Source organism: Phyllopteryx taeniolatus, chromosome 9, assembly GCF_024500385.1.
Source record: "Phyllopteryx taeniolatus isolate TA_2022b chromosome 9, UOR_Ptae_1.2, whole genome shotgun sequence".
NCBI lineage: Eukaryota > Metazoa > Chordata > Actinopteri > Syngnathiformes > Syngnathidae > Phyllopteryx > Phyllopteryx taeniolatus.
Window position 1 is genome coordinate 12,813,588 of NC_084510.1, and position 23,537 is coordinate 12,837,124.

Here is a 23,537-nt window from a genome sequence, read left to right on the forward strand (position 1 = left end):
TTCAGCTTCTGCATTAAAGCTTTATTCTGAGAACAGCAGGAGTTTGGCCAAATGACACAATGAGTTTAGCTGAGTTTTCCAGTAAACATGATTATGTTGTCTTTTGGCCATTTGTTAATTTAATCCTCTAACTTATTTATTTATTTATTTTTTTTTAAAGCTATGTTGAAAAATAAATGTGAAAAAAAAGAAAACTGAATCTGGTGGCACGGTGAAAGACTGGTTAGCACAGCTACCTCACAGTTCTGAGGACCCGGGTTCAAATCTTCCTCTTGCCCAGAGTCAGCTGGGATAGATACCAATACACCCACGATCCTCGTGAGGATAAGCGGTAGGGAAAATTGATGGATGCATGGAAAATCTAATCTAAAAATTTAAATCAAACCTCAACTCTAATAGGTGCCATACATACAGTACCTTAATTGTGTTTTTGTCCACTTGTCAAAAGACAAAGCATTTCTTACTCTGCCTTCGTTGGGGTTTGTGTTCTACATTGACTTGAACATAACCCCCCCCCCCCATAAAAAATTCTATTAATTTCCCTTCCCTTTTTTCTGTTTAGATTACACAACCTTAAACATCTTTGTAGGGCCTACACTGGTATTGCAATTTTCTCACATCTTTCTTGTCACATCTCACTGAAGTATGAGAAATGTCAAGAATCTTGGTTAAAACACAAGAAAACCACACACCACATACATTTTGTCTAAAAACAGTATGCTATTACAATCATATTGACTTCCCCTTGGCATGCTGATTACAGATCTATACTGATCTTGATGTGAAATTTTTGTACTTCTCAGAAATGGTTGACTTCAGCAGTGTACACAGTTTTGTAAAATCCAGAATAAAACACTGGGCAATGTGACTGTCCACAGTGGAATTTCTGCTGTGCAACCTAGTCTACTGGCATGTGAGCCATGCTAATCGTGCTAATGCTAACTCAGTCCAAGTAGATCTGCTATGGATCTGGTCTTGCCTCTGCTGTGTCTCCTCGCTGTCTAGGGACTTTTACTGATGATACAGTGCTATTCTAAGTGTTGGTTTCCAGGTCGTCAGATGTTTCTAATGTTAGTGTTTTGATCTTGCTGTTGTATTTAAAGACCAAATTTGATGCTAAGTAGCATGTGAGGACCCCAGAGAAGGCCAGACAACAATTGTTTAAAGTTTTATTAGAATGGTAGTTGAACAGTCATGGCAAAAAGAGGGACTGATACAGCTGTTAACTTTTGAGTTAGGGGTGCCATTGCTTATAAAATAACTGCTTCTCCAATCCCAGAGGTAATGAATAGGCGGCCTCTGGAACTGGAACTAGGCACCTTTCTATACCCAGACAAATTAATTAGTGGATCTAGTGTTTGTTTTTACCCATGGATTTTCTAATAGAAGGCATAGCTTTTACTTTTGTAAGTGCTGTTGGCTAAAATTATTATTATTATTTTTCCTGAGGAGTTGGTTATATAGTTTGTTTACTTGATTTTCATTATGTTTAAAACTAATAGGTATTTCATGTAAGTTGTGTGAACCTGTCTTTTCTTTATTGTCAAAACTTAAAGGGGACATTTTTCAAACAAACGTTTTCTCGTATTTGGGATGGGATATTGTCTCTGTGGTGCCTCAGTAAAAATTTGAAATATGAATTAAAGTCGTCAATGCATTCCTGAGTTCTAGATGTTTTTCTGCCGAGAGGCCTGAAATCAGGTCATTCGAATTATATGTCACAAGCGAAGATCTCCGCCTTCCCTTTCCTCTCCCGAGCCAGCGATGTCAACATAACAAACACGTGTGCTCTCCCAAGGGGGTCTTCTACATGGAGGCAACCATTCAGAGGAAAGGGGTCGGTCTTAGCCAAAAATGGAGAAAGCAGATACAAAACTGGGTCAAACAGAAGTAGCAGTCAAATGGGCCTTTTCTGGACACCCGTATCACAAAGTGTTTTTTGGAATGAAATAGACACTTTTATACTAAGTCTACGTTAGAGAGTCACTCCATGGAGGTCTAATTAGCCAAAATACGGGACCTTTTAAAAAAAAAAAAAAATGATATAGAAAATATCTGAGGAGGTCTCGTTGCACAAGAATAAACATACTGGATGATTTATAGTAGTACAGTTTACCGGTAGCTTTAGCAGGAACTAATGTATGCATCCATTATAACTCCTCCAATGTGACCCAACTCGGTCAAACAAATTATGTTCCAGTTGAGGATCCCTGTACTTTACTGTATCTAATTTCCCTCACCGTCTCTACCGTGAGTAACGTGCCAAAGTTGGAAGACTCCTGTCAGTCGTCATTTGCATGCTTGGCTTGCTCTCTTGAGGCAAGTAGCTAAGTTGGTACTGGCATGCCACTGCTGTGAGGAGGTGAACACAAGATGCCGCTGCCATTACATTTACCTAACCCTCCCCCTCTCTCTCAATTGTCACTGTTTTGTACACTTTAAGTCATGTGCAGTTAGAATAACTTTTGGTTTTGGTACATGTTGATACATGTTCCATGACCCCGCCCACTGGTAATACTTGGAGCACATGAAGAGACTCAAGGCAGGTAAGGGTCAATGAATAAATGGCTGTGACTGTTCTTGCCTCATGTGCGCATCTGTTGGGGTTAAGTTTCAAATGACTGTTTTAGTTTAGTATAAGCAGAACTGTAGATAAGTTGACTCACTGAATAACGGGCATACAGTATAATTTTTTTGTACAATATTATAAAATATATCTTTCTTTCTTCTGTGTAGATGCTTTGTTGGCGGACCTTGAGACCACGACATCCCACATTTCAAAACGTCCACTTTTCTTGTCTGATGAGACAGCCTATGCTCTCCCTGTTGGGGGTGAGACCCAGCAAGATATCTGCTTTTCACCCCAAGGCCCACCCATTCCCTCTGAGAAAACCCTCAATGGAGTACAGGACACAGACCCAAATATTCCTGTACGTATCATAGTAATTATCAAGATGATTTTATGTTCATCACTCTAAAAAGTTACTTTCATTTAAATGGACAGACTAATTCACATGTGACTTCCCCTTCTCAGTCACTAGATCGCAGCAGTCCACCTCAACCCGCCGGAGAAGAGGACCATGTATACAGGTAGAATGCCTTTTTGAGGACAAAACATAACCACAAGCAACCTGTAATAGTGTGTAAATTTGAACTAAGGATACATTGTTTTTCACAATGATATTCTGACCGTTGTTATAAAACCAAAAGATCTCCCTTCAAATGCTGTAGTAATGCCACCATGTGTATAGTGTAAGTTTTCAGTCTCTGTTAATGATGTATGTTGAATGTATTTGCTTTATGTGCAGTTTCCCTAATAAGCAGAAGACCAGTGAATCTTCACCTGGCATGAACCAGTCCTTTGGCAGCAACCTGTCAGAGTTGGACCGCCTGTTGCTGGAACTCAACACTGTCCAGCAAAGCACCCCGGCCTTCCCAACTGAAGGTTTGCCCATTACCTGGTTCAGTTCAATGTCTTCTCCTTTTCATAATGTGGAGAAAAAAGAAAAAAAGATTTACAGTTTGCTGAAAGCATAAATACCTTTTTTGTCAATAGAAGAGGCAGCCCCACCTCTACCTGCCAGCATTGTGGTCCACAGTATTCAGGAGAATGGAGTGTCCGTTTCATCCCTGGTCTCACCACCTGTGTTGGAGAAGCCTAAACGCACTGCTGCGGTGCGAGGAATAGAAGACGTACGACCAAGTGTGGAGAGCCTTCTGGATGAGCTGGAGAGCTCTGTGCCCTCGCCTATGTATGTCAAATCCATCTGTTATAACATTGTTCTGACAAGTCAACAATTGCATTTATCCCATTCCTCCTCTAGTCCTACTTCCTTGGTGGTGTCTGATGGGCAGCTTGATGGACAAGAGGAAACACAAGCACAGCAACAAGCAAGAATGTCTGCGTCCTCTGCCACACGAGAGCTAGATGAACTGATGGCCTCCTTGTCAGACTTCAAAGTCCAAAGCAATGTGAGCATTTTTTTATTTGATAGTTTGGGAACGGGTCTATATACAGGTATATGCAGATTAAAAATAGAATGCAATGGAACCATATTAATGGTCATAATTTGAAACATTTTAAAACTTTATATTTCTAAATCTAATCACTTAAAATTAAAAACAAATTATTATTTTCTCCTAAGAAAGCATTGCTAAGTTCACTACTGTACGACAGTTCTTGTTTTTTTGTGTGTCTGTGAGACATTACCTTCCATTCCCTTCCTCTCAATGTATTTTTCTTGATCTGTTTCTCTTTTCTCTACCACTGTGTATGTCTTTGTTTATACGTATGTACTGTATGTGTCACTGGTAGTCTGGCTCTCAACTCTCAATGAACCAGGAAGTGGTAGACTCCTCTTATCCTGCTTGCTCACCTATGGTCACCCTTGACACTCTGTCCTCAATTACCCATATTGACTCATCTGTGGATATTGATCCTTCGTCTAGTTACACCTCACCCTCCTGTACCCCTCTTCCACTGGAACTCCACATAGACGAAGATGGTTGTTCAACCCCTACCTTTACTGCTGGTTCAACTGTCATGGTTACAACATCCAAAAAAGAAAGTGGTGGCATTGACACCTCTGATATCTCTCGTTTGGAGAGCTTCAGTGTTTCGTCTACCCCAAAGCAACCCATTAAAACTGAACGTAGTAGCTCAGCTAGTCTGTCAGTCACTGAAGTTTCTTCTTATAAAGCCTCAAGTTCATTGGGAAAGAATTCAAGTAGTTCCAGTTCAGAGCCTGCTTCTCGGAATCCCTGTTTAGTAGATCTTTCCAACCTAAGTCCACTTACTTTGTCAATACAGTGTCGACCAACACCCACACATCATGGCCAAGATATACTTGAAAAGAATGAATGTCCAGTAACGCCAACAACTCCAGAAACATGGCCAATATCTGCTAGCCCAGTAACTGCTCCAAGACTATCAGGTCAGGTTTCAAGTAGTGTTCCCAAGAGTCCAGTGTTAATTCCAAGTCTCTCAAGTCCAGTTCCAAAGCTTGCAAGTCCTGTGACTGTCCTCGGTGTCTCTAGCTCAGAAACTGCTTCCAAAAGTTGTAGTCCAGAATTAGTCCCTAAGATTGCACACCCAGTAATGCTTCCAAAAATTTCAAGTCCAGCAGCAATTCGAAAAAGTCAAAGTCCAGTTCCAAAAAGTCCTGCTTTAGTCATCAAAAAGACCTACATGGTTGCAGATACTAGTAGTAGTCCCCGAGAGTCACCAGTATTGCTCTCTGCTTTATCATTAACTAGCCCGTCTTCCCCTCCTACCAAAAATCAGCGAAGTGAAATAATGGACTTAACATGGCCATGCCGGGAGCCTGTATTGGATAATGCCTTAGATAAACTTTTAGCACCTGAGTTGACTCAACCATATGAGAGCCAACCAACTACTTCTCTTATGCCTGGGGATGAGTACAGACCATGGGATGAAGATGATCGCGTGTACACAGATGTGAGCCGAGAGGCGACCCTGACACCAATGACTGAAGCTAGTTGGATTGATGAGTGTTTCACCCCCTCCACCTGCCCAGGGACACCAGATGCAACGCTGGATCTGGCTACACAGCAGCCATCTGCCGTTGAGCGTTTATCAGCTTCTGGCCAAGTAGGAGAGACATCAAATCATCTCCCAAAATAAGCTGCCATGAAGTAAATTTAGTAACTGTAGATCATATCCCAAATATCTTATTTTTCCCAAAATAAGATGGCATGAAGCAAATGTAGTAACTGCAGAAAATATCTCAAATACCTTATTTTGCCCAAAATAAGCTGCCATGAACTAAATGTGGTAACTGAAGAAAATATCCCAAATAGCTTATTTTGGGAGCGAAGTTCCTACAATTCAAAACAAGCTGTGGAAAAGTACATTGTATTTGAACTCAGAGTCATCAGTGTGGTGTGATGCATGGCTTGTCACTGCATAAGAATTGCAAAAGGCTCTGATGGAATAGGTCTCCTTGGAGAAGTTTGTGGCTGATGTTGAAAGAATTGCTAATAGGATGACTGCATGCCCCTACTTGCCTGAGTCAGGAATTATGTTCGTCATAGGACCTTGCCTGTGATGTTTACGCAACCAGCAATGATGCAAACACCCATCCATCAGTCCATCCATTTTCCATACTGCTTATCCTCAGGGAGGCTGGATTTGAACCAGGTTCCTCACATGGAGACTTTAACCTTTGCCAGACTGCTTTTCTGTGCAAATATTCAATGTTTTTTTTTCTTGATCTTCATCCTAGATTTGGCTCATGCAAGTGCTTTGTGATGTATTGTCTTGGGTTTCTGGCATGCTATGCCTCACTTACCTACAACAAATGGCTTTGAGATGCAATGACAGAAGAGTATGAATTTTTTTTTTCCCCTGCAAAAAATTCAATTGGAGATAACTGTGTGTGTGTGTGTGGTGCAAATGCGGAGCATTTTGACAGATGCATATTGTGGAGTGTTATTGATTGTTCGTCCTGTGCTTGAAACCAAACATGGAATTTGGCACAACCTCCACTATCATCTACTCTCCAGCTCAAGTCGGTTATACGTCGCACTAAAGAGACCTCCAACGTGCACCCGATGTACAAGGATGGAGTAGTGCGACGTAAAATGGGACCTGTTATTGTGAATAAGAGTAATTCACAAGATCGGCTCATTGAAGAGCTACAGGGAAAACTAGGAATTGGCCATGTGGAACGCCGACGTAAACAACAGCCAGATGACTGGCTGACTGAAGGCGTCATCGTGATGTCAAAACCACAGCGAATACGTGAAGAAAGGGCCCTGCCACCTCTGGATAAGGTAGAGCTTAGAGACACATAGCATCATGTTAACATCTAGTTCAAATCTACAGATGAGATTGAGTTTTGGTGAATGATCTGTCAAGTAAGTGGAAAATATTGTTTTGTAACTTGTAATTTTGTGGACACGTTTTAGTTTGTCAATTCTATTTTCTACTATTTCTTCTTCTTCCCTATTCTTGTGGTTTACTTGCTCTTCTTTGCCATTTCCCTTCTCATTCCCCCTCCAGATCATCATCCCTCCTGAGTCTCCTGTCCCCCATAGAAAAGTCCTCCCCCCTCTGAAGTCCCCTCCAGCCCCAAAAAAGTTACCCCCAGTAAAACAGACACCGCCACCACTACCGCCACCCCCTCCTACCCCTCCCCCACCTCAGGGACCTACCCCACTGCCCCCAAAGGATCTTACTCCTCCCCCAAGGGAGCCCTTGTCTCCCCCTGTGCAGCCCCCTCCATCACCAAGCCCCCCACCCAAGCCCATCACACCACCTCCATCCCCCAAGGTCTTTCTATCAGTGTCCTGTCAGACCGAGTATGACGCCCTCTTCCCACCTATGCAGGCATGGACCATCACTCTTGACCTCTTTCCCTATATCTTATCCTAAAATTATATCAATTTGGTGAACTTTAAAACTACTGGTGCCATCTCGAATTTGCTTGAACATTGCAACTTGCAACTGCAGTTTATACTGTCTGGATTTAAGGCAGCCGCAGGGTTGTATAGTCCTTAGGTCTGTTTTTGGTAGCAAGCTGGAAACGGATAACCTCGGAGCGTCGCCTGAAACCCAGTCCAGGTTATGAGTGGCGCTGGCACCCTGGCTAGAGATACTGAGCCCCTTTTTCTAATTCTGACATATGACAGTGGCTACAGTTGTGTGTTCTGAGTGGAGTTTAAGCGCTTAGAGGCAAGTTCAGTGTTACCCCTCCTGGCCATGTGCAGGAATGGTTGGCTTGCGGTGCAACTGAAACCTCATCTGCCATACGACAGCACATTTATCACTACACTTATAGCCTCTCCCACTGGAGAATCATTAACTGTTGCCATATCTCAAAGACCAGTATACCAGTGTATAATCACCATGAATAGGGTGATTTTTTTTTTTTTTATTAATTAATTTATTTATTTTTTCTTTTCAGTCAAGAAAGGCCGAACACTAACCCACACACTATATATTTTATCACTGTTACATTGCAAATCCGAAAGGTAGGCACTGTATATCCAGAGGTTGTAATAGGATAGCTAATGAGAGACTGAGGTTGTGTTCACACACTTGGGTTTCGTTAAAAACTCTAGTGTGATTGCTCCACGGTTCATTTGGTCAAGTGTGAATGCTATCATCCGAACCCTGGTGCACACCCAGCAAGTGGACAGAGTTCACTTGAAGAACAACCGTTTGGTTCACTTCATCTTAACTGTGAAAATTCCATGGACTAAAGACTGAAATCACAAAATATAGCAAAGAATGATCGTGTGGAAGCAAGCACATGCTGTAGGAACTGTTAATGGTTTTAAAAATACATTTTAGAAATCTCAGTCAGTAAGTATATAGTACCTTTTAAAAAAAAAAAAACATAATAAAAAAAAATATATATATATATTAGGGAGTGTGTAGCTTAGTATTATTGTTTTGATAGCTGGAGTTTCATCACACAATGTGTCTGAAACTCTGTCCAATAAGGTTGTGACTATGAAGATCCTTTTTACTGGGCAGCTTTTGGTCCGATGCTAAAAATTAATGGTGAACACTATGTGCTGTATTCAAACTTGTAGTTACTCTGGTCCGGACCATCCAAAAAAAAAAATGGTCCGGTGGGCTTTAGAGTTCAGTAGCATTTCTTTTTTTGTTTTTTTTACTGAACAGTACTGAACTGTGTCAATGTAGCCAAGAAAACCAGAAAAGAGAGGGAGTCTATTTGTTCCCTTTTCAAGCCCTCGTACTAACCCTCTACAATCTCTGTCAGATCCAGTCACAGGGAAGGACGTCTCCCACTGGACCACCCAAGCCAGCAAATAAACTGGACAACATGCTGGGGAGCCTGCAATCAGACCTGAACAGACTGGGGGTCCAAACTGTGGCTAAGGGTGTCTGTGGTGCCTGCAAGAAACCCATTGTTGGACAGGTGATTCAATTGTGTAGAACTTGCACATGGTCAACACAAACCCGTTTGATGTAATTGCATTTATGTATGGCTATGGTACACAAGATTTGTGTGAGCACTCGTGTGAAACTACATGCTAAATGTCACCAAAGTGAAAATGAATTATCTCTGTAGGATTTCATTAGGTCATTATCATAAGACACTTGAGGGTGTGGATAAAGATTAAGTTGTTTTGACACTATTTGCTTTGTAAATACAGTGGCTGAAATAAGTATTTAACATGTCACCATTTTTCTCACTAAATATACTTCCAAAGGTGCTATTGACCTGAACATTTCACCACGTTGGGAACAACCAAAGTAATCCATACATACAAAGAAAGTAGAACAAATAAACTCAGAAATTAAATTGTGTGTAAAAATGTGAAATGTCATAGGGAAAAAGTATTGAACACATGAAGAAAGGGAGGTGCAAAAAGGCATGGAAAGCCAAGACAACACGTAAAATCTATCAATAATCAAACAGCAATACAGCCCCTTGTCAGTGAAAATGAATATCAGCTGGTTCAGTCCTAACTGATGGCCTACAAAAATGTCAAATTGCCAAGGTGTTTGTCAAGACACATTTCATGATGGGTAAGAGCAAAGACCTGTCTCAAGACCATTGCAAACTAATTGTTGCACAGCATAACAATGGCATTGGTTACCGGCACATATCTAAGCTTCTGAACGTTTCAGTGAGCACGGTTGGGGCCATAATACGTAAGTGGAAAGCCAATCATACCATTGTAAAATTGCTCCTTGCAAGATTTATGACAGAGGAGCGCAAAGAATAATCAGAAGAGTTGTTGAAGAGCCAAGGACCACCTGTGGAGAACTTCAAAAAGACCCTGAATTAGCAGGTAGTGTTGTCACAAGGAAAACAGTGCGTAGTGTACTCTGCTGCCATAGCGTGTATACACGCTCACCACACAAGACCCCATTGCTGAACAAAAAGCATGTCAAAGCTCGTTTAAAGTTTGCTGAACAACATTTGGACAAGCCAGTTAAATACTGGGAGAATATAGTCTGGTCTGCTGAGAGCAAAATTGAACTCTTTGGATGCCATAATGCACAATGGAGGAGAAATGGCCTCTGCACATCACCCAAAAAACACCATACCAACCGTGAGGTTCGGAAGTGGGAACATGATGGTGTTGGGGCTGCTTTTCAGCTAATGGTACTGGTAAACTTCACATTATTGAAGGAAGGATGAATGAGCAAATGTACTGAGACATTCTTGACAGAAATCTTCTGCCATCTACGAGGATGATGAAAATGAAACGAGGGTGGACATTTCATCAGGATAATGATCCAAAACATACTGACAAGGAAACTCTCAATTTGTTTCAAAGAAAAAAATAAAGCCGCTAGAATGGCCCAAGCTAATCACCTGACTTGAATCCCATCGAAAACCTATGGAAAGAACAGAAACTCAAGATCCATAAAAGAAGCCCACGGAACCTTCAAGATTTGGAGACTGCTTGTGTGGAGGATTGGGCCAAAATCACACCAGAGTAATGCATATGACTAGTTTCTCCATACAGTAGGTGTCTTGAAGCTGTCATTGCAAACAAAGGCTTTTGTACAAAGTGTTAAATAAATACCAGTTGGCGTGTTCAATACTTTTTCCCTGTGCCATTTCACATTATTACACACAACTTAATTTCTGATCTTATATGTTCTACTTTCTTTGTATGTATGGGTTACTTGGGTTGTTCCCAACATCTGGTCAGATTTTCATGTCAATAGGACCTTTGGAAATACATTTGAGAAAAATGGTAAAGTGTTAAATACTTATTTCAGCCGCTGTAAATATTTTCTCTGTATCAGGCATTTTGCCTTGCAGCCCATTTTTATTTAATCCCTTTTGCGGTTAATCCCCCAGGTGGTGACTGCCATGGGAAGAACGTGGCACCCTGAGCACTTTGTGTGCACACACTGCCAGGACGAGATTGGCTCCAGGAACTTCTTCGAGCGTGAGGGACAACCTTACTGTGAGAAAGACTATCACAGCCTCTTCTCACCACGATGCCACTACTGTAATGGACCCATACTGGATGTTAGTAATGCAAACATGAACACACATGCCATAACCTACTATAATCCATGGAAGGTTGTGTATAGTTATTTATTCACAGGCTAATGGAACATGGCCATTATTGGATGAGTGACTTCTTGTGTGGTACAGACAGACACTCATACGTTCATTTCCATGATTCACACACACACACACCCGCACACACATGCACGCACAAAGGCATATGCATGCAAACACATGTACACACAGTTCCAGTGTCCCTTGAGGGGGAAGTGACTTGTGGACTTTAACCAGGGAATGTCCAACATTAGTCACTCCCAAGATTTTCCAATCCACCACCTCAGAGCTAGTTTGATGCATCCATAGTTGACTTCGCAAAAGCAATTGTCATGAATATATGCAGTGCAGTGGGAAAGTATTTGCCCCCCTTCTCAAATTCTTTCTTTTTTTTTTTTGCTGCAATTTCCCCACTTTAAGATCATCAAACAAATGTAAATATCAGACATATGTATATAACCCAAGTAAGCATCTAATGCAGTTTTAAAAAGATGATTTTAGTTAAGGAAACACTATTCAAAGCTACCTGACCCTGTGTGGAAAAAGTAAGCGCCCCCCCCCCCCCCCCCCCCCCCTTAAATCATGAATTAACTCGCACGCATTTTTTTCTTTATTTTTTATTTTTTTTATGAAGAAAGCTGAGTTCATTTTCACTGACCAAACCCAAGCATGATTATCTCCAGACCTGTTCAATCGAGAAATAGCTTAAATAGAACCTGTCTGACAAATTGAAGTCAGCCAAAGGATTTCAAAAAGTTGCAACAAAATTACATGATCCAAAGAAGTTCAAGAACAGATGGGAAGTAAATTAATTGACATTTATCAGTGTGGAAAGGGTTACAAAGCCATTTCTAAGGCTTTAGGGCATCAGTGAACCACGGTGAGAGCCATTATATACAAATGGAGAAAACATGGAACAGTGAACCTTCCCGGGAGTGGCCAGCCTACAAAAATTACCACAAGAACACAGCGACAACTTATCCAGGAGGTCACAAAGGAACCTAGGACAAAATGTAAAGATCTACAGACCTCCCTTTCCTCAATATATAAAGCTGTACTGCTCAATCTAATAAGACCCAATACAAAAGCTGAATCAAATTATTTTAAATATTTGTACCTATGAGAACCCAAATATGACAAACACCTCATTAGCCAAGTGGCCAGCTGCGTAGTAGTAGTAGTGCAGTTATACACAAATGCAAATAATACATACCACTTTCACGATTAACATATTGTTAAATTAATACCTCTGACAGTTTCAATCAGAACTGAACATTATCTTTGTAAAGGCAGAATTTGTGATACAGCTGTTGTATTGGAACTTGCTAGGTTGTGCATGTGTACTTAATGTTGTGGCCATTAATTATGCAGGTGTACTATCTTGTGGCTGATGAGTCTATACCAGTGATTCTCAACCAGTGTGCCGTGAGCGCTCTTCAGGTGTGCCGTGGGAAATTATAGAATTTTACGTAACTGCTCAAAAAATTTATTTACAAGAAATCATGTATATTTGTTCATCTATTTATGCCAGTGAGGCATAGAGACAGACAGAACAAATACATGCTATTCTATGAGATGGCAGAAAGTACATACAGTAATAAATGTATCCACTTTTTGTGACATTTTTGTTTGTTGGTGTGCCGTGATATTTTTCAATTGTAAAATATGTGCCTTTGCTCCATAAAGGTTGGAAATCACTGGTCTATACACACAAATCCAATCTGCATAATCGGACATGAGTTGTCTTAGTACATCCAAGTACTGAATTGTAGTTTTTTGTGACCCCTGGTGGTGAGGTTATGATACACATTCCTTATACAGTACTGTGTGTGTGTGTGTGTGTGTGTGCGTGTGTAAGTGTTTATAACCATGCTTTACAATGAGTAATGTGTTATTTTAAACATTACACATTTACATAAGATGAGTGATCCCTTACAGGTTTCAAATGTTAGTGGCTGACAACCTTCAGACAAACTGACCATGATTATTGTCGAATCACAGAAAGTGGTGACTGCTTTGGACAAGACTTGGCATCCCGAGCACTTCTTCTGTGCCCAGTGTGGAGCCTTCTTTGGACCAGAAGGTACTAAAGCACTCCCTGAATATCTAAATATTCAGGTTGATGTTATTAAAAAAAAACATGCAGGAGTGTCAGCATGAATCATTGCTTTCCTGCAGGGTTTCATGAAAAGGATGGAAAGGCGTTCTGCAGGAAGGACTACTTTGACATGTTTGCGCCGAAGTGTGGAGGCTGTGCACGGGCTATTCTGGACAACTACATCTCTGCACTCAACTCACTTTGGCACCCTGAATGCTTTGTTTGCAGGGTGGGACACTTGTGGCTCTTTATCTAAAGTAAAATTACTTGACATATACAGTAAATAGACCACCTGATTTCATTGCACATTGTTGTTGTTTGCAGGAATGTTTCACGCCGTTCATAAATGGCAGCTTCTTCGACCACGAGGGTCAGCCGTATTGTGAGGCGCACTACCACGAGCGGCGTGGCTCGCTGTGCTCAGGCTGCCAGAAGGCCATCACGGGGCGCTGCATCACAGCAATGGGCAAGAAATTTCACCCGGAACACTTTGTGTGCGCTTTCTGCCTCAAGCAGCTCAACAAGGGCACCTTTAAGGAGCAGAATGACAAGCCATACTGCCACGGTTGCTTTATTAAACTCTTCAGCTAGACTGTACACCTTTCCTTGCTCTTCTAAATGCACACAATGGGTGTTTTTGTACCACATTCATGAGTCTGAGACAGGGTGGGTCACATCATTACAGATTCATGTTTGTGACTTTTGACACTGAAGTGATTTTCTTTCCTGTCCAATTTCTCAGGCTTTTGCTAAAGGTGTTTTATCAGCCCAAAGAGATTTTTGTTTAGGGTTTTAATCCTGTGTCAAGCAACAAAATAATACAAATCTCCCCTTGTGTTTGTATAAACACAAATGCATATGAGGTTGTTTTCTTTTTTCGGGACAATGTAACTCCAATTTCCTGTACAAAAGGTTGGATTACCCCAGAGCAGGACAAAATTTAAGTCGCATTGTCCACCTGTGTCAAAATAGTCTTTTGAAGAAGCATGGCGCGTGGAAAGCAGTTATGACACTTGTATGGCCAATTGGTTTTAACAATCTGAACAAACCTCCAAACCAGTTATCTTTGCACTCTCCAAACACAGATCTCTTGATGAGACTGTCATATGGTGAATTTTACAATTTGTCGCTTTTATTTTTCTACTCTCCAATTACATCTAAGAAAAGGATCAGATGTTTAGTCGCTTCAGGTGCTTAGGTAGGTAGCTTACTCAAAGTGTAATCTGTTTGTTGGCTAATTACTGGTGACTCTTAAATTAGTAGTTTAATACCAGAGGGAATAACCATATCAACCCTTAGTTTCTTTTTATTCTGCCATTCACTTCGAAATAGGCACGCTTACTGATGTTAACTTTTGGGTGCCATTTATTTAAAAAAAATAAAAAAAATAAAAAGTTTAAAGAAATGCAGATATTTCACATCTGTATTCATGCACAATTTATAAAATTACAATTCTTGTCACTACAAATAATGCATCTGTTCAGTTTTAATTTTTACAATTGTGAATTTATCACCATTTAATACAAAAAGACTGGATTATGCTGTCGTTTTAAAAGCACTAAAAGCCACCTGTCAAAATCTGAATCCACAGTAAATCCATGTAATACTCTTGACCGTGTAACAGAACTGTGTTTTGTCACTGTTTAGAAGACAATATATATTTGTAACTTGCATTGCAATGGAGAGAGCTGGCTCTACTGACATGCAGGCTGATGGTACTCCAGCCTGTTCTCTGCCATGTACATACAAACACACCTTTACCAGCTGGTGGTTAAAAAAAAAAACCCAGTGCGCAATATTTTTTTACCACAAAACTCAAATCTATGATGATGTTACAAGTGCCAAATGGGTAGCAGGTTGTTGTGGGCTACATGTATTTAATCACACCGTGTTTGACTAAGATTCTCCGTGCACATGCTTATTTTTCATCACTGAGTGGGCAAAGTGTTTAATATACATTTATGGTTGTAAGGTGGAGGATGCAATGTGCCAAATGTGACAATGCAATAAGGTCTTATACACTGTGGTCTTTCCTGTGATTTGAGCCTTTGTGGTCTGAATTCAGGGAGACTTGTCTGCTGTGCTGTAGCTACTTTCTAAATGTGCACAAGTACACTGTAGTTGATGAGCAGAAGAAGAAAACAGGAAAGCCACTTGTTGAGCATTGGAGCTGACAGTTACTGTACACATCCTGCTGATTTAGACTTTGCATATTGGATGTTCAGTTAGACTGCTTGCCTACAAATATTGACAGAAATTGATTTTTATTCTCCATGTAATCTTAGTTACCTCTTCGTTTCTACCTGTCAATGAAGATGAACCTTCTACTTTTAGTGAAATACGTTATAGTACATTTTGTGATCCTTAAGCATTTTATTTTTAAGAGCTTTGGCTTGCTTGGGTGCTATGTAAACTTGTGATGGGGCTGATTACAGATTGATTAATCCAACCAATGCAAATAAAATAAGATCTGGATTTCTGCCATTGCTCTGTGACTGTGTGCCGTTAATATCCTCGTTTGTCAACACAAGATTTTGATTTTACAGAAATGTTATGAAATATACAAAAAGTGGAGCAGTTCACCATACATAATAGTATGTCACGTGAATGCAGTTGTGAATTGATTGCCAACAATTAGAATTAACAAATTTACTAACTCATCTTAAAGGTTCACTTGCTTGATCTCGACAAAAATGAGTCTGAAGAAACATCCACTTTACAAATAATGAATAAACATATAAATGATGAAACACTTGTTTTGGTGACTAAAGGCTGCAGTCACAGTCCAAAATGTCTCTTTGATGCGAGTCTATGACTTGGACTCTGTATTTAGTGAGCACTTGGAGTTTTGCAGCCATCTCAGAGAATTGGGGCCTGCTATCCAGCATCTCCACATATCTCAGGTCCGCCATCTTTTGAAAGCCTAAAAAATCCTCTTCTGGCACATGCTTCCCTCGGATTTTGAGACTTTGGAGTTTTGGAAAGAGCTGAGGGATTTCAGCAGTGATGGTTCCCAAACATGAGGGCCAGGGGTCTATGTGGAGGTGGATGAGATTGGGTACCTGCAACGCAACAGACACAATCTCCTGTGAGTTTATCCCTGGAACACAGAGCGTGAGACTGCTCACAGAAGATGGAATGGAGCGGACATATCTGTTAACGTGCGGTCCCAATTTGATGACCAAGGTTGACAGTCGATGGAGGGCACTCAGCCACGCTTTCAGGTCCTCCCTCATGGCAGCAAACCATATGTCAGCCACAAAGTCTTTATCAGAGTACTTGTAGATGAGAACGAGTCTCTGCAAGTTGGGCAGCAGCTTCATTGCATCCTGTGGTAGTGAATGATCACAGTGTATGAGCTCCAGACTGGACAGTGCGTGCGCCTCCTTCACTGGTAAAGGTGTGGTGTGTCTCAAAACAGCTTGCACATTACGTCCACAGGTCAATGACAGATGCTTAAGTCGAGGAAGGCAGCCGAGTATTAAGTAAGTCGTCATCGTACATTCTTCATTGAGCTCAGTGTCATGGCACACCAGAGATGTCAGATTCCTGAAGTCTATGAAAGCAGAAATCAGATGTTCAATGGATTTAGAGGGAAACTGAACTCGACAAATGCTAAGATGTGTCAGCCTCTCCGCTTTATGCACTGCCGAAGCGGTCAGCAGAAGAGAGGTGCAACTGCACCGCACAGCCAGATGCTTCAGATGGGTGAAATTCTTCAAAACATCCAAAATTTCCTGAGAGCTTCGCTCCATGACCACAGTGGTGATCGACGGGAGGCACCGCGCGAGTTGCCTCCAGTCCTTCGCTCTGGTGCTCCTCACCACCACTTTATTTATTTTTCTTCGGCGCAGCATCTCCCAGAACGGACTGTTGTAAGAAGCTTTCGGAAAAGCCAGCACTATTGTCCAGTCTTTCCATAGCAACCCGCAGTCAACAAGTTCCCTGAAGTCAATGCAAGTCGCCCGAACGCTGTGCTTGTCTGCCACGCAGAGATATCCCAGTACTTGAATCCAGACTTCACCTGGAAGTTGGTGTACTGACATTATAATACCGTGAGGTTGGCGAATTATCAGGTCAACAGCTGTACTCTGTATTCATAAGAATCGGATTTCTTGTGACACACGTGTCGCGCGGTCAACATGCATCATAACGTGAAGCTTCTTCTTCTTCCACTTTCGTATTTCCGGCAGTGTAAACGCTACACGGCGCATTACTGCCCTCCTCAGATGCTGTGCTTCAACTACAATGAAATAAACCTCTTATTTCCCCGCCCAGTCAGGAGGAAATATATTTTGAGAGAATTTGAAACTAACGAGATTTAACAAATTGGAACTAGATATCTTTCATTTCCACTTCCCCACAAAATTAAAGAAGTACATTTTGAAATTCTAAACGAGATTCACCCCACTAAAGAATTCTTGTGGCCAAAATTTTATATTAAATCGAATTGTTTTCTTTTGTGATGCAGACACTGAGAACCTTGAAAATCTTTTTTTTATCTCCAAATCGGTAATGGCCTTTTGGTTGGATATGTAGGGCTGGCTTCAGTCTAAACTAACTCTCAACTTGGATGGTGGAGTCAATTAAGTTTGGTGTTTTTGGCAAAGACAAGAGTTAAGATTTTGTTATTGATGTGCTGTTGTTCTGAGGGAAGATTTGTTTTTACTGTTCACAAATGTAGCTATTTCAAGACAAAACCATGTCGAAATCATTGGATGAATGAGTTTCTACTTTCTTTTTCCTGTTATCTACTGCAAAGCTCAACTTACAGCTCTTGATGTACAGATGTAATACATAATGGCAAATGCCTTTTGTTGTATGTATTTGTTCCTCCCAGTATAGTCCCCTCCAAATGTATTGGAAAAGCAAGGTCAATTCCTTTGTTTTGTTGTATACTGAAGACATTTGGGTTTCAGATCAAAAGTTCAGAATTCCAGCTTTTATTTCATGGTATTTACATCTAGATGTTAAACAACTCAGGACAGAGCCCCTTTTGTTTGAACCCACCCACTTTGAAGTTGAGAGAAGAGGGAAAATCGATCAGGGCTCAGTCCTGAAAAAGAAATAATGGTTTACTGAGCAACAGACATCCAACAGGTCGGCCAAGGGTATCAACAGCACTTGATGACAGAAACATCCGAAGACAACAGTCAGTCACATCACTGCCAACCTCCACATGGCAGGGGTGAAAGTATCACAATCCACTGTTCGAAGAAGACTTTGAGAGAATAAATATACAGGCCATACCACAAGATGCAAACCACTCATCAGCAAAAAGTGTCAGGATTCAGGTTGCAAGTTGGACCCAGATGCAGAGAGGACAGGGAGGTGAGTTTGTGAATAACGGTTTATTACAGCTTTGAAGCGAACAAAGGAACTCCGAGAACTAAATCCGGGATTGGCAGGGTAGGAGTTCGTGTTGTCGGTGGGCCGCAAGAGGTGAGCACTGGTTTGCAGGGAGCAAGGGCAGATGGCAGACTGGGGTCAAATAACAAGAATTAGGTAGAGGTAACTCACGAGGTCGTCAGGAAGCAAAAAGATAAGCTAAGTGGCTAGGCTACGAACTCGACGTAGAGCGTTGATAGTCTGGCGACGAGTTGGAGTCCCACAGCGTCTTAAGAGCAGTCAGGTGTAATTAGGATGACAAGCTGCAGCTGCTCGACTCCAACACGTCAACCCTGCAAAGCACTCATGACACACGCACACATACACACGGGCTGGACTCAGGGTGCTGAAACAGCAGCCCTGACAAAAAGAATTAGAAGGTCAGATTGGATTTTGCAAAGAAGTACAGAGGTGAGCCACAAAAGTTTTTTTGGACTGATGAGACCAAGATTAAACTCTGCCAAAGTGATGGAAAGGTCAAAGTATGGAGAAAGAAAGGATCTGCTTATGATCCAAAACACACAAGCTCATCTGTGAAGCATGGTGGAGGTAAATGTCATGGCTTGGGCTTGCATGGATGCTTTTGGAACTAGTCTTTATTGCATGATGGTAGCAGCAGAATGAATTCTGAAGTCTACAAAACCATTTTGTCTGGCAATTTACAGAAACATTTATCCAAACTAATCGGGAGAAGCTTCATCATGCAACAAGGCAATGATCCAAAACACACTGCCAACACAACAAAGGACTTCATCAGGGGGGAAAAGTGGAAGGTCATAGACTGGCCAAGTCAGTCACCAGACCTAAACCCAATAGAGCATGCATTTTTCCTCCTGAAGAGGAGACTGAAGGGAGAAACACCCAGAAACAAACAAGAACTGAAAGAGGCTTCAGTAAAGGCCTGGAAAAGCATTTCAAATGAAGAATGCAACAGTCTGGTGAAGTCAATGGGTCGCAGGCTTGATGTAGTCATTGCAAGTAAGGATTATCCCACCAAATATTAAATGTTATTCACTTTAAGTTAATTTAATAATGTCTGTTCCAATACTTTTGCTCACTTGAAAAGTGGGTGGCTTCAAAAAAAAGGTGCTCTGTCCTGAGTTGTTCAAGATTAAAGATATAATGATGTAAATACCATGAAATAAAAGCTGGAATTCTGAACTTTTGTCTCATATACATCTTTTGATCTGAAACCCAAATGTCTTCAATGTACAACAAAAATAAAGGAAATGACCTTGCCATTACAATACTTTTGGAGGGGACTGTGGTGTGTGCGTGTGTAAATTACTTTTCAACATCATACGCATACAGCTTGCCTTGTGCCTCATAAATGATTGACACTAGCATTGCCCAATAGTAGTCAAGTTACGCCCACAGCTCCAACATGATTGGTCAGTCAGTGTTCTATAAGAGCCGGTCGTGTCGTTCCACTGCCTCTTTCTTTCACGCGGCCCTTAGACGCGGTAAGCGAGTCTTGCTGACTATAAAGCCGACGAAACAAGGATCAATTTCAGATTTAGACAAACAAGTAGAATTTATATTATCTCCTTAAGCATCTTAAGCGTATTTGCTTACTTTCAACCGCGTACTGTCTGTGTACGACCCGTCGTAGTTAGGCCTTTTCGACATCGCTAGCGTGCTAACCGACGGCTAACCTTAGCTAGCAGTTTAGCACGTGTTACTGTGCTTTTACAAAGGATGCACCGATGCCACTTTTTAGACTGTGTACAAGTGTTGAATTTGAGTGCTTACCTTTACCGAGTCCCGATACTTGTTAATGCTCTTACGTCTTGCAATTGTGATGAAAGTGTTTCATTTTAATAAAATATTTTTCAGAAACACTTTCCTTGAATATGGCATCTGTTTCACTTTAATATAATTGTTTTTAGATTAATAGCATAATTACTGGCATTTTTAACATACAACTGCATGTTTTTCTTAGGCTTGCTACAGGGGACATTTCTCGAATGTTGCTTGTTACACAAGGCATTTCAGTTATGTATTTGCTGAGTCCGAACACTATGGGGGAGTACGTGAAAGGAGTACATGCAGTTGGTAAGAGACAAATGTAGAGTCTGGTGGAAATAAAGTGATGTGTTAACTACACAAAAAGTGAGTAAAATGAAATGCAAGACTGCTTCTTGACTACCACAAGTTAACAAAAATGATAGGACAACTGTAGTGGTACTTAGACACACCAAAGCGTACCTCTCTTCTAGTCCATGTTTTAAGACTGGTCTTAAAATAAGAACTTTCTTGCAGGTACTACCTTGTCTTTAAAACAGCTCTTTAGCGAATCCTTGGAAGCACTGCAAAGATGCCCAGGGAAGACAGGGCCACGTGGAAGTCCAACTATTTTCTGAAAATCATCGTAGGTGTCCACTAGCAAGCATTGCTGTTTTTCAATTCATTTATTAGTTGTTCCCTGTTTTTTGGAATGTTTTAAAAGTACATTTCTCCATTTTCTAGCAACTCTTGGATGACTATCCAAAATGCTTCGTTGTTGGAGCTGACAACGTGGGTTCCAAGCAGATGCAGACCATCCGCTGTTCTCTGCGTGGCAAAGCTGTGGTGCTGATGGGTAAAAACACCATGATGCGCAAGGCTATTCGTGGCCACTTGGAGAACAACCCTGCTTTGGAGAAGTGAGTTTACCACTTATCACTTTCGAGGTTTTAGTTGCAGGAAAGTTACAGTACAGCTTGTGTGGTGCTGTGTTGTCGTTCCCCCTGCAAACAAGAACCTGTTTCCAGCTATCCCTGTTTGTCCAAACCTCCTGACAGCCAGGGACGCAAGGTTTCAGACACCCATAGCCCCCCCCCCCCCCCCCCCCCCATGTATAGATTGCAACATTGGCACTTTGACAACAAAATCTGCTTTTAACAGGCTTCTGCCCCACATTAAAGGAAATGTGGGTTTTGTCTTCACCAAGGAAGATCTGGCAGAGGTCAGGGACTTGCTGGTGGCCAACAAGGTAATACAGATGACTGAACGCACACTTGCTACTAAATTAGACTACTCAACTTATGGGTGTTAGTTTGACAGCATTTGTAAATTTCACATGGGCTTGTTTGGAAACTTTTTCTAAAAAGGTAAAAATGAGTCATGGTCAGAAGCATTTTTGGATCCAATGTGCAGGATAAGTTACAGTGCAGCTTGTTTGGTGCTGTGTTGTCGTTCCCCCTGCAAACAAGAACCTGTTTCCAGCTATCCCTGTCTGTCCAAACCTACTGACAGCCAAGGGACGCAAGGTTTCAGACATACTGAAATAGTGTTGCTGTTGTAAAAATGTTTGGTTGGGGCAACACTGACTTTAGTAACCTTTCTGGGATAAACCAGGTGCCAGCTGCTGCCCGTGCTGGAGCCATTGCCCCCTGTGATGTGACAGTGCCTGCCCAGAATACTGGTCTGGGTCCTGAGAAGACCTCGTTCTTTCAGGCTCTGGGTATTACCACGAAGATTTCCAGGGGGACCATTGAAATTTTGGTAAGATGTAAAAATTAATTTACTGAGCAAAGTGTTATGTCCAAGTTTGAACTAACCATTCTGTTTCCCTTAGAGTGATGTCAGTCTGATCAAGACTGGCGACAAGGTGGGTGCCAGCGAGGCCACGCTGCTCAACATGCTGAACATCTCCCCATTTTCCTTTGGACTCGTCATCCAACAAGTTTATGACAATGGCAGCGTCTACAATCCTGACGTGCTTGACATCACTGAGGCATCGCTGCATGCCAGGTTCCTGGAGGTAAGATGATTTGTTGGAAGAAATACTTGTGCTAGTTTAAGTATTCTATGAATTGGTTTAATCAGTGCAAAACCTCTGTAGGGTGTGAGGAACATCGCCTGTGTGTCTCTTGAAATTGGCTATCCCACAGTTGCCTCTGTGCCCCACACTGTCATCAATGGCTACAAGAGAGTCCTTGCCATTGCTGTGGAGACAGACTACTCCTTCCCCCTGGCAGACAAGGTTCGTATTTGAAAAGTGTACCATTGAATGAGTGACTGACATAAAGGTGCAAACATGTAGTTAGGCTATTGTTGCGCACATGGGAGTAGTATTGTTCAATGTATTTAATTATATCAACAATTCTAAAGTTGTCTCCTTTGTCACACAGGTCAAAGCCTTCCTTGCTGACCCATCTGCCTTCGCTGCAGTGGCAGCACCAGTTGCAACGGAGACTGCAAAAGCAGCTCCAGCTGCCGCTAAGGAAGAAGTCAAGGAGGAGTCTGAGGAATCAGACGACGACATGGGCTTCGGGCTGTTTGACTAAGACCACAACTACAATGAATCGACATGATTTCAATAAAATGTCAAACATTTTGAGCGTTTGAATTATTTTTGCAGTTGTCTGATTTTCAGAGCCTCACTTGGCCTGTTGGGAATTCAGCTTGTGATTGAACATCGTCTAAAGTGTATTATCTCTCAATAGGTAATTCAACTTTTTTTTTTTTTTTCTCTCCACACTACATGAAACTAAATCATTGTCAAACTAAGCGCTGCACCTCTTGAGCTTTGGGGCTGCAATATGTGGCTTGTTCAAGGGTATCTCGACAGCAGACTAGCATCTCACAACATAAGCAGGCATTTTCTTTGCGCAGCTGGACTTCAACAGTGATGGGTCCAAATCCTGAGTCCTCCTGTAAATTGAAGCGTCAGCGACGTGTAGGGAACAATGAATTGGTCATCCACTAGATGGCAGAAGGTACATGACCTATGGATCCACTTTTTTTTTTTATGTCCGGTTTTTTTTTTTTTCCCCCAACGTAAAATGTTTGGTTTTTGTTGTTCAAGTTGGGAAACTGCTCTAAGCCGCATGCCGTCGTCGGGATATTTGTCCATGTTTGTTTAAAAAAAAAAAAAAAACGCACAGAAACATGGCACTTGACTCTTTCGAACTAGTCATGAAGATGAAAACTGCGGTACAGAGTGCACTGCAAACGACAAATTACCCGGAAGAGCAGGGATTTAAAGTCAAAACTAGGCAACCAACGAGATTGAAAAGAAAAGTTCGATGAACGGTAAA

General features: G+C 41.5%; 3 protein-coding genes across 5 annotated transcripts in view; 2 read left to right on the plus strand and 1 right to left on the minus strand.

The window, feature by feature from the left end:
- Positions 1 to 15,609, plus strand: part of LOC133483214 (paxillin-like) — a 27,691-nt gene extending 12,082 nt beyond the window's left edge. Inside the window, exons 2-14 of one of the 3 annotated variants that reach the window (XM_061784087.1) lie at positions 2,737 to 2,930; positions 3,035 to 3,090; positions 3,309 to 3,445; positions 3,557 to 3,752; positions 3,825 to 3,972; positions 4,316 to 5,611; positions 6,526 to 6,795; positions 7,025 to 7,351; positions 8,754 to 8,912; positions 10,818 to 10,991; positions 13,029 to 13,110; positions 13,206 to 13,354; positions 13,450 to 15,609. In XM_061784087.1, coding sequence (XP_061640071.1) covers positions 2,737 to 2,930; positions 3,035 to 3,090; positions 3,309 to 3,445; positions 3,557 to 3,752; positions 3,825 to 3,972; positions 4,316 to 5,611; positions 6,526 to 6,795; positions 7,025 to 7,351; positions 8,754 to 8,912; positions 10,818 to 10,991; positions 13,029 to 13,110; positions 13,206 to 13,354; positions 13,450 to 13,716 — 3,455 coding nt within the window. In that variant the 3' untranslated portion in view covers positions 13,717 to 15,609. Of the gene's footprint in view, positions 1 to 2,736; positions 2,931 to 3,034; positions 3,091 to 3,308; positions 3,446 to 3,556; positions 3,753 to 3,824; positions 3,973 to 4,315; positions 5,612 to 6,525; positions 6,796 to 7,024; positions 7,352 to 8,753; positions 8,913 to 10,817; positions 10,992 to 12,965; positions 13,111 to 13,205; positions 13,355 to 13,449 lie in introns of those variants that run through there. The other 2 variants (XM_061784088.1, XM_061784089.1) reach the window with 2 other exon arrangements.
- On the minus strand, positions 14,939 to 19,769 carry LOC133483215 (uncharacterized). Its single transcript, XM_061784091.1, has 2 exons — positions 16,275 to 19,769; positions 14,939 to 16,187 (listed from the first exon to the last, which is right to left on the minus strand). Exons 1-2 carry the CDS (start codon positions 17,169 to 17,171, stop codon positions 15,891 to 15,893), a joined length of 1,194 nt encoding a protein of 397 aa, XP_061640075.1. The 5' UTR covers positions 17,172 to 19,769; the 3' UTR covers positions 14,939 to 15,890.
- A 156-nt stretch (positions 19,770 to 19,925) lies between these two features.
- Positions 19,926 to 22,834, plus strand: rplp0 (ribosomal protein, large, P0). The gene is made up of 8 exons (XM_061784092.1): positions 19,926 to 19,976; positions 20,776 to 20,884; positions 20,983 to 21,158; positions 21,400 to 21,487; positions 21,853 to 21,999; positions 22,073 to 22,258; positions 22,340 to 22,480; positions 22,629 to 22,834. The coding sequence occupies exons 2-8, from the start codon at positions 20,831 to 20,833 to the stop codon at positions 22,782 to 22,784; spliced, it is 948 nt and encodes a 315-aa protein (XP_061640076.1). The 5' UTR covers positions 19,926 to 19,976; positions 20,776 to 20,830; the 3' UTR covers positions 22,785 to 22,834.
- Positions 22,835 to 23,537: the final 703 nt, after the last annotated feature.